This window comes from Spermophilus citellus, assembly GCF_964194105.1.
Source record: "Spermophilus citellus genome assembly, chromosome: 3".
Lineage (NCBI taxonomy): Eukaryota > Metazoa > Chordata > Mammalia > Rodentia > Sciuridae > Spermophilus > Spermophilus citellus.
Window position 1 is genome coordinate 201,680,071 of NC_138184.1, and position 18,079 is coordinate 201,698,149.

Here is an 18,079-nt window from a genome sequence, read left to right on the forward strand (position 1 = left end):
AGGATTTAGTAACCCAACTGATGAACAGGGCAACCTCATAGTCCTGGACTCCTCTGAAGTCCAGGATGCTGTTTAGTCATTTTTCTACTCTTTGTATTAACAAAATAGCTTTATCTTCCCTTTGTGCACTATTCTCACAGTGTTTGGCAGGTGGAGGAGGCATAAGCCACTAAATCCAGATTTCAGAGGGTTATGATAATCTGGTCAATGTCTTAAGTTCCTACTTTAAGACACTGTTTCTGAGTTTTACATCTTATATCTTATTTTTTGGACCTAAAATTAAAAAAAAAAAAATTGCGGTGGCAGAGTACCAGTGATTGAACTCAGGGGCATTCCAGCACTGAACCACATCCTCAACCCTATTTTGTATTTTATTTAAAGACAGGGTCTCACTGAGTTGCTTAGCGCTTCACTTTTGCTGACGCTGGCTTTGAACTTGCGATCCTCCTGTCTCAGCCTCCGAAGCCACTGGGATTACAGGCGTGTGCCACTGCACCTGGCAAAATTTTGATTTTGGTTGATTTTTCCGAATGCTGCTCTGCTCCATGCTGGTTAATAATGCCAGCAATAATAACAGATAATAACAGTCGTTTATTGAATGTTTACTGTTGTGCTAAGTGCTTTATAAACATTGACCCTATGAAGTAGGTTTTGTTACTTTTCCATTTTATAGATGGAAACACTGAGGCTCAGAGAGGTTAAATGGCTTGTTTCACTTTACATTCTTATTCATTCATCAGTCTGATAAAAGAGTGCAGTGAAGATTTGTATCCAGTTTTTCTGGACTCTGGTTTGAATGAAGACTCTGTCTCTTGCTAGTATTGTGACTTTGGGCTAGTTACTCAGCCTACTTCTGTGTATAGTTTCTTGACTTGTAAAATGGGTGATAAGATATGTACCTCAACATTGTGATGTGGATTAAATGGATTACTGAATGGAAGGTGCTTAGAATAGTGCTTGACCCATAGTGACTGCTTAGTATTAGGAATTTAAAATTATAATCACCCTTAACAATACTATTAATATTAACCAGATTTTAAATGTTGAAATAACATATTAAACGATATAAAAGTGTGTGAAGGGAATTACATCCTCCTCTTGCCACCTCTGACTTGCCCTCCCCAGAATTAACCAGTTTGGTATATACCTTTCCAAAATATTTCCTGTGCCATTGAAAGCTATTTTAAATTGTCCTTTCATTAATGAAGTACAGGTTGATAGAAAAATGTTATGGTGTTCTCGAGAATGGGAAAATGGAGAGACAGGGAGATAAATTCATTCATTCAATTAATATTTATCAAACATCTGCTTTGTGCCATAGGGCTTAACAGAATGCTGAGGATTTAGTGTCAAATGTGGCATGTGTTGAATTTCTGTTTTGAGCATTTATTGATGTCATGTTTTGGTTTTATTTAGGATATGATGTTTCAGCTTCTCCGAGGTCTGGACTTTCTTCACTCTCACCGAGTAGTGCACCGTGATCTAAAACCACAGAATATTCTGGTGACCAGCAGTGGACAAATAAAACTGGCTGACTTTGGCCTTGCCCGCATTTATAGTTTTCAGATGGCCCTTACCTCAGTGGTGAGTAAGAGCATACTGTCTTTTCGTTGAATTATCTTTCCTGCTTCAAATAACAAAGTGCCCCTCTTCCATGCTCCTAATGTTACTGCTTCCTGTGGTCTTTACTACTTCCCAAAATGTCTTTGCAATCTTCTGGATAGCAGTGGATAAGAGGAGAGCATTCTGTTTACAGCCACAGAGACATCTGGGCTGGGTGTATTGTGGCAGGACCCATTGCAGAAATAGCCTGTTGCATCTTAACCACTAGAAAGGAATCAGTTACAAGTTTCCAAACACTTTTTGCCATAACCACTGTTTTCAGAGCTACGTCATGATGAGCTCAGGGTCAGGAAAAAGAGAGTGGGAGGAATGTTGACCTATCTACAGCGTCCTGTCCTGAGAAGCAGCAGGAGTACCAACCCAGGTATGTTAAAACACTTCTGAAGCTGAGGATACTGACTGTGAAGAAGAAAGAAATTGACAGTGAAAATGGATGATCCTTGAACAAGTAGCCCCACCCTGCCAGCTCTAAGCCAGAATAGAAAGAGTGAACCAAGGGTCGGTTTTGGCAAAAAAAAAAAAAAAAAAAATGGCAATTATAATATCCTGTTCTTTGTCTCACTCACTGAGGTGCAAAAGCATAGTAGTGACTCTGGTTAGTTTCTATTCCTCCTTGCAGTTCATTGTTTCTGAGATGAATTTTTTGAAATTCTGTAACCAAACTACAAAAAGAACAGCCTGGAAGCGAGTATTAATAACCCTTTTCTTTGAAAGATTTGTTTTATATATAGTGAATTCATACATAGATAGAAAAGCCAGGGAATGTCCCCTTGCCTTGCAATTTATTTTGGAGTTGTGTGCGAAAAGGTTCTCAAATCAGGGGCAGCACTGCCCTGGGTAGGGGGCACTGTTGAGAAATATATGGTGGCATCTTTGGTCATCACAGTGACCTGGCCGGGGGGGGGGGGGGGGGGGGGGATGGCTGCTTCAAGGAAGCTAGCATTCTCCACAACAACAACAACAACAAAATGTTCCCTCAGATCCCAGTAATTCTTCAGCTGAGAAGTAGAAATATGGGAGAGAAGTTGGAAATTCTCTGAGACAGGTAACTTGCCTTAGGAAAAAGTCCAACTTGTAAAAATATTCTCCATCTACCCTTTCCCCCCACTCAAAGTATGAATACTACAACCTTTCGTGTAGAACTCCTTACATTCCCAGCATTAAGTACTTTGACGGGGCATCAGGATTTCTCCAGAGGATTCCTTGAAATATGTTGCAGTTGTTAAAAGATAAATCCTGCTTCTTTCCTCTTTGCCCAGCATACACCAATACTTTTGAGAAGATAAAACAACAGCTGTTGTCAAAAGGCTAGGTCTCCGCTTTGGGCAGGGCCAAGTAAGCTCTTCTGTTCTTACAAAATCGGACCAGAAAGGGCGGAGTCTGTGTGTTTCCCCAGTGGGAAGGGTGAGGTAGGCTTTGGGCTTCCCTAGGAAATTATTGCACATGTTGTTTTGGGGCCCTGGGGAGAAACTTGAATAGACTTTGTGATCAGGGCAGTAATAGGGGAGCAGATGAAGGAACTGGTCTCCTTGGGTACATTAATTGAGGGAAGGATGAGCTGTAACTAAGCCGGACATGATTTTAATCCCCCCAAGTGGGCACTGATAACCATAAGTAAAAGCAGGAAACCCAGTTGGTTTTATTTTGATTTTTTTCTTTTTTCTTTTTTGCTTGTTAAATTTGAGGAATGATGGCCTAACTCATGTGTAACATCAATTAACATTCCATTCATGCTGGAAGTTGGTATGTTTAAACAGGAAAATGCAGACAAAATGTTTTATATTCAGAGAAAACAGGAAAGGCAAGCATAAAAGATGTTTTTTTCTGTATCTAGTCTGTATGGTATACTGTATATTCCTGTGGTGGCATTAGTCAAAGATGTTAGCAGCTGGGAGAGACTTGATTTGAAAGAGTGATAGACGGAATTTAATGGCAGTAATAAAAGGTACATTTCTGTAAGCTGCTGCATTTAAAATTTTCCTGTTTAATATTTTTTGTATGAAAAGGAAAAATCCATTTAATATAGTGATGCTTTGATTTGCCTACACTTAGTAACATATAAAAACTTAGAATCACAGTTTTTCAAACTGAGCTGGTGTGTATTTTTAGTATCTCTGGAAGAGACTACACTCCACTTCCTGGAAATGCACATTTTTAGTAGATTATGTCATATGGAACCTGGGAATCAACTTAATTTGTGGAATGTTAAAGGGATTAAAGGGTAACTGATTTGAAACTGACTTTTTACAGCCGTGAGAAATGCTAATATATTACTTATCTTTCAAAGATTGATCACATGTCCTTTTCTGGTATCCCTCCAAAAATAGAGCCCTATCGCTAGAGTAACATCTTATTAATGTCTTTCATGATACCACTTTCTAACTTGTTTGTAGTTATTTCAGGATTTTATTTATCAGGCTGCAAGTTCCTTGAAAGTAAATGCTGTGTCTTATTCAGCCTTGTTTATTTTGATAGGTTTTCAGGAAATATTTTTAATGAATAAACTGACAAATGCCAACATATAATATAAGTAGCTAAGTTGTAATAAAAATAGGGAAGAAATTACCTATACATTTAATGTCTCAATATTCCTAAATAGCTACCCAGTGATACTAAGCCAAAGGATTTGCTAGAGCAAATACCTTAAAAATGTCTTGAGTACACTCTGTACCTTAGTCCTGATTAATTCATTGACAAGTATCTGTTCAAAGTCGGGAAAGCTGTATGCTGTAGCTCAGTTTCATGTTAGGAGTGTAGGAATGATTTGAACCCAAGTTCATAGTTTGTGCCTTATGATTATGATAATCCTCTCTGCTGGCTCATTAAAGAATTTCCTGTATGAATTTACCTTCAATCCTGAACAGAAAGCTATAGAGATTCAGAAATATGGCATTGCTATAATTCCACTAGAAGTTGACAATGTAACCCACTGTATTTTGGTGTTAACTTTAGAAGAGGTTTCATATTCTTCACAGATAATTAGAATTCTCCAAATGAAAGAATGAGTGCATTATTAGACAAATTTTTTTTCTATTTAGTTATTAAGCTAACTAACTTCATTAATATATGTATATTTATATAATACATGGAAATTCTATGTGGACCATTGACAATAGCTTGCATTCCTACAGTCTTTCTAAAAGTTTCAGAATGTTCTCACATATATCCTAGATCTTTACAGGGGCAGCTAGCAGTATTTATTTCATTTTAAAGTCTCACATGATAGAACTGGAACTGCTGCTTTATAATATCTGAACTATGCTTTCTGCCAGCATTCAAGAAGAAACATCTTTTCTGAATTAATTGAGAAATTAGCTGTTCTAGACAGGTGAGCTTTTCAGCTGTCTTGGGGTGTAACACTATATATATACTCTGATCTTTAATATTTAATATTTTAATGAAATGTTTCTGTTGTTCATACTCAGTACATAGGCCTTTTGGGTAGAAATTAACTTAGGACAAGCATTATGAGTCTGGACTATAGTTTTAGCTGTCGTTGGTATATAACATAGGCCAAATGACTTTGCTTGTAACCACCTAATAAGTTGAGGGCTAATCTCTAGGGTTCCATGCCCTTTAGATCCTAACTGTACTGGGCTGTCTCTAGTAAGACACTCGGGTGTCTTTAGGGGATATTAGATTCTTGCTGCTGAGTATATAGTAATACATGTACTTGTACCTATATAGAATAAAGATTTATACTATTTTTAAAAGGCTGAAGGATTAAAATTTGGGTGGCTGCAGTGTATGCCTTGGACCTAGGCAGGAGGGACCCCTGGCTTGAGTCTCATGCTGTAGAGGAGCCTGTACTAACCTGCTCCAGCCATGTCTCCCTTCATGGGGCACAGAACCTAGTGTGCAAGGAGAAATGGACAAGACCTCCATCCTACCCCCAGGACATTGAAAATCCCTGACAACATGGGACTTCATGGGCTCATCCTTCCCCCTAATAGCAGATTTTGCCACTTGTATGTTTGCGCTAAGCCTAGGGACAGGTGTTTGCATGCATATGGGCATAGCCTGGACAGGTGGACTGGAGTGTCTGATGCACACCTGTGAGGTCCCTTGTGGTTCAAGAGAAAGCCAGAAGTGTGAGGAGAAATGGAGCCCATTATATCTGCACCCGATGTACATTATTTTTGTCAAAAAAGTTTCCCTGAATCCCTGAAAAATGAACTTCTGTGACTTATATTGAACCAATAGATTTGCAGAAAACCAAAAAGAACTGGTTTCAGGGAGGTTATTCCAGTTGCACTGAGGTGATATGCAAGAAACGTGACTCATATGCTTATATAATATCTGTAGCAAACGTGTTTGGAGAATATACACACATTCAATAGAATGACTATTAAGACTTGCTAAAATTATGTTTAAAGTCATTCTAAAGTCAACATTTCCAAGTACTTCCCATGGTAGGATATGGTGCCAGCACATTTTTTGTCTTTCAGTATTTATCAAGACCAGTGACTCAGACAGCAGTTTTAGTCCTACATGAGAGTAAGTCCTGGTCGGTCAGAAAGTGTCTCAGAGCAGAGCCAGGGACATCACCAACAGCTCCATTGAAGTCCCTGATTATCATGAAGCCTGTTACCAGTAGCTTAGGGAGGGAGAAATCTCTGATTATGATGCAAAAATCTTCATTTTTTTTCCCCTAAACCTAACTATACAGCATTCAAGGTGATCCTGTTGCCATTGGATTGGTGTTTTAGGAACTCTTTACCATTTCTTTGTGGAAGTAGGAATCGGAGACTCAAACCAGATTTAATCTGAATTTGCCAGATAGATTATAAAGAGATGAGAAAACTCTATTATTTATATTCCAGCTCTCACCCATGATCCCCACTTCCCTTTTCTTCCTACCAAAGGCTGTAGTACCTCAAAGAATTTCAAAGTGTTCTGTGGAATCCTCAGGTTCTATAAAGGTATCTAGAGGTTCCAAGAATGTTCAAGAGTTTGTTTTTTTAATTATTTTTTTGTCTTATTAAAATTGTAATTAATAAACAGCTAACTGGGTCCACATTTTGACACAGTGAGGAACATTGAGGCATGAACTAGTGCCTCCCAGTTTTCTTTTTTTAATGTAGAATTCAAAATAAAACTTTGGACATACTTGTGTTCCCGAATATTTTATATATGCATTGTTGTTTTGGAAAAAAATCAAGCATTCTCTCAGTTCACTTCTGTGTGTTCATGTCCTTACAATCACCCAACTGCATCATCATGACAGTGTGCATGTGCTCTACTCACTTAATAAGAGACTTTTAAATGTTTTTATACCCAGATGTGATTGCCAGTACTCAAGCACTAAGTACCAGTCACTCCCCAAGATAGTCACCATAAAGCTACATGTGGATAGAAAGAAGTCTACATCCTAAAATAAGCTCCCTCTTCTGGTACTTCACCTAACTTTACCTTCTGAGATGAATTCCAGGATTGGCCTGCCTTAACCAATTTCTTCTCTGGAATGACAAGTGTTATCATGAATTTCCAGGATCTTTTTAGGACCTTTATGCAATCATTCAGTGCTAATCACTAAATTAGCATTTGTCTTTTAAAAGTTTGTGCCCAACACCTCATTAGGAGGAAAGTGCCACTTTGTACCATAATGAAAGTGTTCTCCTGTCTTGTTAGTGACTTAATAAATTCTCAGTGAATTACTTCCCTCTTCTCCAGAGGCCCTTTTCCCACATCATCTTTCCTTTTTAAAAAGTCATTCATGTCCTGAAAACATCTTTCCTCTGTAGAAACAGACAAAAGACAGTACATAAATAATAAACCTGTTGAGACTGTTAGACAGCTACGTAGAGTACAAAAATTATTTGGTTTTTTTTTTTAATGGAACTGGCAAGATTTTAAAGATTTCTTTATTTAAGGTCATTAATTTATTTAATACCACAAGTATTACAAAATTTGATACTAATATCCCCTCTTAGGCCTCTGACAATGAATAGTTTTTTACTCTAACTTATCTTAATGTTGGTAGCATTTAGTAAACACTAAAGAGACTTTTTGGATTCAGACAAAAAAGCTTTCCGATAAGCCCGGGGGAGAAAATTAATGAAATGGAGTGCTGGCTTTCAGTCAGCAATTATCACTGATCACTTTCCATATATCGGAGAACCTGAGAGAGGATGGTGAACAAAAATGGACAAAGTCTTTGCTCTCAAGAGCATAGAAGCAAAATGATAGATCTGAATAAAATCATCACCTGCGGGAGTGTATAGTTAGAAACAGGTGAGCTCAATGAAATTTCACAGAATGAGGTTCTGTGAGGCCATGTGACTCAGGAGCCTTCAGAGGCCGAGGTCAGGGAAACCTTTTCTGTATACCCATGACAGAATGTGGGATGCTCAGGGAGGTCTCCAGCACCCTCCTTTCTGAACCTTCTGGATGTGGGCCCCTTGGATGTGCACATCACGCAGTCCGTTCCTGTTTTCTGTGTGTGGATTTGGAATAGCTCATCGTAGAGCACTGCCAGGTGACAGAGTAAAGCAGAACCAGAGACTGGAGAACAATGTCATCTTTTCAGGGGAAAATAAATTGTTGATGCTTGTTCCCTCTTCGTGCATGTTGTATTTACTATGGAGACCTGGCAGGGTTTGGGCCTGGGCTTGGGCAGCCGAGTTGCTCCCACAGAAGCCTCCAGACGCTGCCAGTGCATACTGAATAAATCAAACCATGAGCATTACATGAGTATAATGGAAAAAACCCAAGCCCTGTCGCCCCAGCACCTCAGCGAAAGTGCAGGACACACCTCGGAAGCAGGAAAGGCTCCGTAACTCCCTCCCCGCTAACATCTTGCCGTGACACAACCAGGTCTGTTTTGATAAAACTTCCAGTTGCCAGTACATATTTCATAGTTAACAATGGAGTGTTTGTGCCGGTTTCGTTTTCACTTTCACCAGTGAGGGAAATGGAACACAATGGGGGCAGCACACAGAGCTGGGAACAGGACACGTTTTCTTCAGGATTCCCAGGGCTGGGTACGTGGAAAATGCCGGAGCCAAAACAAACACACGAACCCATCCAGATCCTCCGTTGCGCATTCTCAGTGGTAATAAAACACGTTTTGAGTTACCATCTCATAGGTTAACTCTGCCGCCACAGGGAAGGCAAACATTGGTGACCACTGTGAGACTTGTTCCCATGTAGAAGGAGGATGAATTCCATACTGTACAGAGGGCTGCTGTGGGGCCGTGCGTACGTGTGGGCATCTGACTCCACCAGCTGTACTCGGGAGGTGAATCCAATGACTGCCCTCCTTGTTTATAAAAGATAGCCATTCATTTGACTCACCTAAATCTAGCTCCTTCATAAGTGGTCACTGTTGCGAATTAGTTCTGGACGAAAGCAGTTTAAGGCTACTGCCTGGAGGACGTTTTCATCAGAGAAAGGGCTGGACGTTCCTCTCTTCCTCCATTCGCCTTCCTTCTGCACGTCCTATCAAGGCGTGGTATAGAGAGGGTCTGGTTGTCACCTGGATTTTTATATCCCACCCTTCACGCTTCCTGTGATGTCATTTAAATCTCAGCCTCCTGAGGCCAAATTTAGGTGTAAAGATCAATTTTAAATTTAAATGTAAAGACCATTTGGTCTTATTATGGTCTTGTCTAAATGCTTTAGAGAGGTTTTCTTTAATAAGCAAAGGTTCCTCAAGGATCCGTTAAGATGACAAAACGTTGTCACCGTTAACGTTCTTAATGGAAATGCACCTTCTGTGCTGAGTCCTGAGCAAGTCTGAAGAACTTTAGTCAAGGAGATAATCCTATCTCCTTAATTTGCTTAACCCAAGTGTCGTATTATTTTCACACTCAGGCTAGGGGAGGCATAGTCCTTGGAATGAACATGAAATGGTGCTTCCTTAGCTTGGATTTTTGTGTCCTCTTTAATTCTTTGGATGTGGGAGCTTCTTGTGTTTTATAGCTGTCACTTCTGCCTTATAAGGAGGGGGAAGGTGCCATATTGCTTGGATTTCGATAATCTCATAGTATAAGTTTCCAAGGCAAGATTCGTCATTGAAATTCCATAACTTTGACATACCCATTTTTATCCAATCAATCTATATTTTACACTATTTTGCTGGTTCCCACGATGCCTTCCTTGCATATTGTAAGCACTTGAGAAATAGCGGTGAATAAATCCTACAATTTCTTTTCTTCCTTTTTTTTTTTTTTTTTTTGGCGATCCAGCCCCAACCTCTTTTTCTGACTTTCTATCACATCTGTCCAAAGACCACGCCCAAGCACATACACACCGATTGCTCATCACGTGACACCATCAAATGTCTTATTGTCTTTGAGTCTGTCTCACAACAACCTACTTTCAAAAAATGAATCAGTGGATGATTTTCCACATTTTCTGTGTTACTGTTTATGTCATTGTAGCATCATTTATAAGCATCTGAAAGGTTTGGGGCTTTTCTTTTTTGAGAGAGAGAGAAAATTTTTTTATATTTATTTTTTAGTTATCCGCAGACAAAACATCTTTGTTTGTATGTGGTGCTGAGGATCGAACCCGGGCCGCACGCATGCTAGGCGAGCACGCTACCACTTGAGCCACATCCCCAGCCCTGGGGCTTTTTTTTTTTTCATTTGTTTTAGATGCAACTTTCAGCTAATCTTCCCAGTCTCCTGCGTCACTGCCTGATAATAACTTGAGCTCCAAAGGAGTAACAGTTACTCTTTGAATGTGTGTCTGGGCAGCCATTTCTAATCTTCAGATGATTGCTCCTGTGCTTCATCCTTCCTTTCTCAGGACCACAAACCTCCCTCCACCTCCCAAACGTGTACTCTGTTATTTTCCAAATGATATCCTCTATTTAAAAATTAGGATTTCTTGGCATCTCTGGAAGAACCATAGTGTCTCAGGAAAGGATTGAAAGTACCTGCATTGTAGTTTCCTTTTGGTATTTTATGTAGTCCACTTGGGTCCTTGAGAAGATTGGGCAGGTGTTTCTGATCATCTGTACAGGTCTCTCCAAAAAGTGAGGTCAAACTTCTAAATGATTATTTTGTAGTGCTATATTTTCTGTCTAATTTTATTGATTTGGTTGCTACTTTTCCAAATTTGTTTCTAAATGATAGTCTTTGGGCCACTGAGCCCTTCCTTTTATTATGCCTGCTTTTGGCTTTTCTTTTCTCTGGGGATTGAAACTCAGGGTGAGTGATCTTGTTGCACCCGGCATCTGAAAGGATAGTGATGATTTTTAAATCCCTCATAAATGTGAATGTTAAACTTGACAGTTGGCTGTGCAGGAATCATCTACCTTCAAGTCTCAGGGAAACATCCAAATGAAAGAAGGGGAAAGCGTAGGAGAATTTACTTTAGTGCTGCTCATATATTTATTTTGAAGGCTTGGCAGAATCTAAAAATGGGGCTGTAAATTTAACAGCTCAACCATAAAAACCCCAAAATAAGGAATAAAAAACCGTATGATTTCTAGGTTTGGATACTAATATAAAGTTCCAAATTTTTAGTTTCCTTTGCTGTCTTAATTTCTAAAAACCCTCCTTCCCTCTCTCTTTCTCATTTTTATGTTGATTAATTACTTCTTAAAGGTTAACGGTGCTTTGAAATGTGTGAAAGTGTTTTCTGAGTCCTTGGCTGATATACTTCAGTTGATAGATTTCATGGTGGCATTAAAAACTCTCCGCACCTTATGTAACGCTGGGTGATTTCAGTGAGGTAGGGACCGTGCATGGTATCAGTTCTTGTGGGAAAATATGCTTCAGTGGCTTACTGGCACTGGTTTTGGAATGTGGCATTTAAAAGTACCTTTTTACAGTGGGAAAGAATTCTGTCAAGAATAAACAGTCTGACCTCGTTAAATGGGCCAAAGTCTGTCTGTAACCTAGTTCCAGAAAACTAGCTTTTACTAGTTTAGAAAACGCAGATTAGAAAAAAATACAACTGAAACTTTTGTAAAGGATAGAAAAAGTTACTATCAAGAATGTAAAACAGATTCCCAGGATGAAGGTCTTCGTATACATTCGTGACAATTTCTTTACCTGAGTGGAAAACCCCGTTTCTGCCACGTGGAAGACTACAGTTAGTGAGAAACAGCAGATTTTTTTTTTTTTTCCTGGAAAGACAAGACCAGCTTATAGGAGGGAACAGTGACAGCAGCCATGCAGCATGGCCACCGTGGGAAGCCAGCAGGCTTGGGAGACCAAGGAAGAGTGCAGATGCAACAGTGGCTAACCTCCCTTGCCATTCCTGCTTTCCAGACCCATCCGCAGCCCCATGATCCAGCTGTCCAGGCCTTTCCCCTCTCCTTGAAACAACACACCATAGATTTCGTGTCTCCATAACCATTAGACATTCTTCCTGTCTGCTTAGATTGCCTTTCCCTTTCTTCTTCTTTTTTTTTTTTTCTTCCTTTTTGGGGTACCAAGGATTGACCTCAGGGCACTTGACCACTGAGCTGCATCCCCAGCCCTATTTTGTATTTTATTTAGAGACAGGGTCTCACTGAGTTGCTTAGCACCTTGGCATTGCTGAGACTGGCTTATGAACTCGAGATCCTCCTACCTCACCCTCCCAAGACTCTGGGATTACAGGCATGCACCACCATGCCCAGCTGAGAACATATTCTTTTTTTTTTAAGTTGTCAAAGCATGTTTATTTTACTTATACGTGGTGCTGAGAATCAAACCCATTGCCTCACACGTGCTAGGCAAATGCTCTACTGCTGAGCCATCCCCAACCCTGAAAATGTATTTTTGAAGACTGCATTATAGTGCCACCTCGCCAAAACCCACCTGATTGCCTGGGATAGCTGGACACATCCTCTGATGTGTGCTTTTGATTCACCTGTAGCTGTCTCATGATAATATTCCCATTGGTTTCGCCTCTGTCATCCATATAAAAAGGTTAATTTTGCAAAATGTGCTTTTCAGCATTTCAGGTAGCACACAGGCTGATTGCTTGGTGAGTGTTTATGGAATGTGTGTGTGAGATGAAACAGGTTTTGGAGTGGAGGAGTGGAAGGAACTGAGTTCAGAAAGGATGCTTACCCCTAAACATCAGCTTCCCTGAAAGGGGTCATTACAGCTTCTATCTGCATCTGTCTAGAAATTTCAGCACCAAGAATCCAATTTGTTTCATTAATTATATGTTCATTGATAAAATCTGGTGTTTATATTTAGATTATATTTTTAAAACCAAAAATTGTAAATAATAACAATAAAATAAAACCAAAATTGTATTAATTTTACCCAGATGCATGACTAATTGGTGGGTTGGATATTGTTGTAGAGTCTGCAAGAGTTCATTGATGCTAGTTCTAATCACAACCAATTTCAATGTTAAATGGCCAATTTGTCAATATTAACTTGAATGGGGGACTTAAATACAATTATAGTACATACCAAACCTTAAAAGCAATATAGCTTTAAGAAAATTGCATGATTTTTAAAAAATCAAATGGGTAAAATAAATAAGTATTTTATCAATGGGCTTATGGCAGAGTTTTTCCAAAGCTGCATGGGCTTTAAAATATATAAAGGGCTGGGTTGTGGCTCAGTGATAGAGCACCTGTCTGGTATTTATGAGGCACTGGGTTTGATCCTCAGCACCACATAAAAATAAATAGATAAAACAAAGGTATGTGTCTACACTAAAAAATGTCATATATATTTTTATTTTATATATATATACACACACACACACACACACACATATAAAATAGATTAAAATGCATTTTCTTAAGCCTTTCCAGGATTATATATTATGTAAAATAACTACATAATATCTGATCTTTCTAGTTTTTACTGGGTATGTGTATAAAGATATTGTAGGAAAAGTGAAAACAATTCATTGTGAATTTAAAAACATTAAAGTCTAGAGGAAAAAAAGACTCACATGTTCTTCTTATACCTGAACACAAATTAGTCACTATCATGCTTTTTACCAGCAAGAAAAGGTTAAAAATGTGGCATACTATTTAAGGTGTTCAGATTGAGTTAACATTCCACTTAAAATAGGGAAAGTTTCTTCAAGAGTGACCTTTCTTTTGTAATTGTATTCAAGTCGACATATAATCTTATTTGGTTTTTTTCTTTTTGGGGTTTTTACCTTTATTTATTTTTATGAAGGGCTGAGGATCAAACCCAGTGCCTGACATTTGTAACACAAGCGGTCGAACACTGAGCCATGACTCTAGCCCCTATTTTTTGTTTTTTAACCAGGAGATTGAACCCAGAATTGTTTAACCACTAAGCCGCATCTACAGCCCCTTTTTATATTTAGAGACAGGGTCTTACTGAGTTGCATAGAGCCTCACTAAGTTGCTGAGGCCGGCTTCGAACTTACAATCCTCCTATCTCAGCCTCCCACACCACAGGAATTACAGGTGTGCGCCATTGCACCCAGAATTTTTATCTTTCTTTACATTTATTACTGTAGCTTTATTTCTGTAAGAGCTCCAGGATTTTAGGATGTGGGACTTAAATGCCACGCTGCTGCTACTATACCCACAGAACAGTCCAATTTGTGTTCTCCATCAGTTTCTTTTTCATTTGTGCTTTTTGTGCTCCTAATATTTGATGACAGATCTCAAGTATTAGTAGTCCTATAATATTTTAGAAAAATGATAGTCATCAACTGTTTTATATGTGTGTGTGTGTGTGTGTATTAACCTTTATTTTTATTTCTTTATTTCTATGCAGTGCTGAGAACCCAGTGTCATCTCACACATGCTAGGCAAGTGCCCTACCACTGAGCCACAACCCCACCCCTCATCAACTGTTTCTATTTTACCTAAGAATTATAGAATTAATTTACTCTGTAATTTTATGTTTAGAAATTTAATATCAGTAGACAGTTATTAAGAGAGAAATTACACTATTTATAATTGTAGTTTCACCAAATCCAGGGGCATTTTCTGCAATTTTTTCAATATTCACTCTGTAGCATTTGTTTACATGACTTCCCCCCCACACACATACACTCCACCTCTAAACTCTCACCTCTCTTTAGGCAATGTTTTCAACATACATTCTTTTTTGATTGCTAAAATTATTTTTGAAACTGAAACATTACAGACAGGTAAAAAAAAAAAATGAAAATGGAAAATCCCCACTAATCCTCCTCACAGAAAAAGTCACTGTTAACAGTTTGGAGAATGAATCTTTATAACTTTTTCTATTTATGTAGAATTCTCAGTATGGGTGGGTGTAGGTGTGAGTTTATACTATATATACATATAGGCTTTGTGTTTGCTTTCTTGGGGATTCTTTATTTATTTACTCTTTATTTATTTACTTACTTTTTGTTTATTTACAAGTTCATACTACCCAATCCAAAGTGTCTGGAACAGTAGGAATTATTTCATCTGACATAAGAAGTCTGAGGATGGATAATTCTACAATTGGTGCAGTTGCTCAGTGGAGTCATCTTGCTTCCTGTAACCAAATTTCAGAAAAATTTCAACCCCTCCCCACCTTGTGGGGTTGATTTTGCTTTTCCTAATGGCCTCACGATGGCCGCAGTAGCTTCAAGCATCAGATCCTGATACAACAGTGTTCTAAGCAGTGAGTGTTTAGGAACCAAAAAGTGTTTCATTGCCTCTTTCATCAGGAAAGACAGTCTTTTCCCAAAGCTCTCTGCAAACTTCCACTTGGGTTTCATCACCTACAACTAGATGACACACCTACTCCTAGCCCAGTTATTCTGTAGATAGGCAGCAGAAGGCTACTCAAAGAAAACCAGGTTGTACTAGCCAAGAAAAGGGAAATGGCTATAAATCATGGAAAATAACCAGTGACGGACCCTTCATTGATCTAGGAGATTCCCCAAGACACAGGACCACTGTGAGGTAGAAACTTGTGTTATTGGTTCCTTTCAGAAGTGCATGGATATACTCAATGATTCCAAATCAAATGTTATATGAATTACAGTACAGCTTTTTTCATAAGTGCTCCACATGTCAAGAGCCGAATTTTATGGAAATGTTGATTAGGCAGAGGATGAATACTTAACCGCTGTGTTCCTTAGGTTCTTTAGTAATAATAATAATAATCAACAAACTGTCTGACCGTTAGCAATCTATGAGTAATTTACAGATAATATCTTCACCTGCCAATTCAATTAGGTATGTCAGAAGCTGAAATTGTTTTCTAATGGTAAGGTAGCAAAAAATTTTTGGTTAAATGCTTTTTAAAAGATGTTGATTTCAATTATTTGTGTAACTTATTTGATTTAAATACTTACCATCTCTAAATATACTCTTCAGAGTAATACCAATTACTTCTGTATGCACATAGGAAATACATATGTGTTTTCATCTGAAGATATGTTGCCATCCCCAATAAATCCAGATGAATCTGGGAGCCAGGCACTATTAGATCTGGGAGAGTGAAGGAAGGCTTCGCAGGGGAGCTTATTTTTTAGCCACATCTTTAAAAATAAGAAGGAGTTTGCCTGGCAAACCAAAGGGAAGATATGTTAGGGATAGAGTTGAGAAAAGGCAGCACATGTTCACAAAACAGCAAGAAGCGTGTGAATGAACAGGTGTTTTCATAGAACATGATCAAAACTGGTTTTGTTTTTCCAAAAGACACAATGTGATGAATGGGTTGGTAAGAGAGTTTGGTGTGAATTAAGAAGTTGCTGTCAGGCCAGGTCTGGTGACACACAGATGCCTGTAATCCCAGCAGCTCAGGAAGCTGAGGCATGAGGATTGCAAGTTGGAAGCCAGCCTCAGCAAAAGTGAGGCACTAAACAACTCAGTAAGACCCTGTGTCTAAATAAAATACAAAATAGGGTTGGGGATGTGGCTCAGTGGACGCATGCCCCTGAGTTCAATCCCCAGTATCCCAAAAAAAGATCTTCATGGAGGCTGTTTTATGACAGATGTGTGATAAGGGGCTCTCTAGGAGGAAGAGGGCACACTGGAGATAGATCCAGAGAAAAAGTAGGGGAAAAACACATCCTTGGCAAAGTTCGGTATGAAACATACCTTATGCAGAAAAAAATAAGAAAATAAAAAATAATTCTTCTTTAAATCAGATGATTGACATGATCTTTTTCCTAGCAGTGGGCAAAAGCATACAGAAGTCATTTCTTCTAAGAGGATTAAAAGTTCCAAATGGGAATGTATTGTATCATGAAGAATCTGCATAAGTCATCTTACTAGTAGTTGTGTAAATCAGAAATTTTCTAATGGTTTAATGTTTATCCCAGTTGGAATTAAGGATGACTATCATAAAATGATTTATTTTAAGAGCCTTTTTCCAAAAAAAAATGTTTCCCCCTTCAGGACTTAAGTGATAGATACTTTACCTTATTGGGCCCTAAAGTAGTATGGTTATGTTCTATCTAATTAAACACCTGTTTCTCTGTTCCTCCTTTTTTTATCCCCATAATCCAGCTATTGCTAAAATTGGCAGATTATATACTTCACATGTGATCATTACGTGACTAAACCCTAATGAGGGCTGTGTAATGTAAACAGCCACAAACACTATAATTTACTCTTTTCATTAGACAACAAGCACCTTGAGGAAAGAAACAGGCATCATATATATTATGTTCACTAAGTAGTAATTGGTAACGAGGATGTACTTTTAGGATGTTTATGTCTATTATAAAAGTAGTATAGACTCATTACAGGTAGATTTGTGTGGTCTTGGTTTATCTCCATTCTTGGTTCAGCCCATCCATTCGTTTTAAAAAACAGTGACATGGATTTGATTCTTTAATTTTCAAAATAAGAAATTTTAAATAGAGTTTGAAAGAAGGATACAAATGGATAAAGAAAGGTATTAAATATTTTTGCAGCCCTTTATTAGATTTTCTGTCCTTGGAACTAAATACCTTTACCTTTTTTGCTTTCTGCTTCTGAGGAATAGCAAGTATAAAAACTAAATATTGGTGGTTGAGGGGGATAGCTCAGTGGTAGAGGGCCTGGCTAGCATACGCAAGGCCCTGGGTTTGATCCAAGTCCCCAAAACAAATAAATAATTTTAAAAAGGATATTGGATATATAATTCCAGTAAGAATCTTTTCAGTTTTAAGATTATTTTAAAAACTAGATCTGGGTTGTAGCTCAGTGGTGGAGTGTTTGCCTAACATGTGTGAGGCACTGGGTTTGATTCTTACCACCGCATATAAATAGACAAATAAATAAATAAATGTTTTTTTTAAGAGTGTATTTTTTAAAAGAACTGAATATGTGTCCAAACTTCACCATGATGTGCTCCTCCCCCACGACGTCATACTCTTGCTAATGGCTGTGCCCCTTCAGAGAAGCCAGCCACCTTCTTGAGTCACTCCAGATGTGAGGTTGGAAAGATCTGGGAAGACAGCAGAATTTATTTTTTTTATTTATTTTTTTAAAAGGGAGAGAGAGAGAGAGAGAGAGAGAGAGAGAGAGAGAGAGAGAGAATTTTTAATATTTATTTCTAGTTCTCGGCAGACACAACATCTTTGTTGGTATGTGGTGCTGAGGATCGAA

General features: G+C 38.5%; 1 protein-coding gene across 4 annotated transcripts in view; it reads left to right on the forward strand.

Moving 5' to 3' along the window:
• Positions 1-18,079, forward strand: part of CDK6 (cyclin dependent kinase 6) — a 208,188-nt gene that overhangs the window by 100,592 nt on the left and 89,517 nt on the right. For all 4 annotated transcript variants that reach the window (XM_081288444.1, XM_081288446.1, XM_081288445.1 and 1 more), the window contains exon 4: positions 1,417-1,584. In XM_081288444.1, coding sequence (XP_081144570.1) covers positions 1,417-1,584 — 168 coding nt within the window. The remainder of the gene's footprint in view (positions 1-1,416; positions 1,585-18,079) is intronic.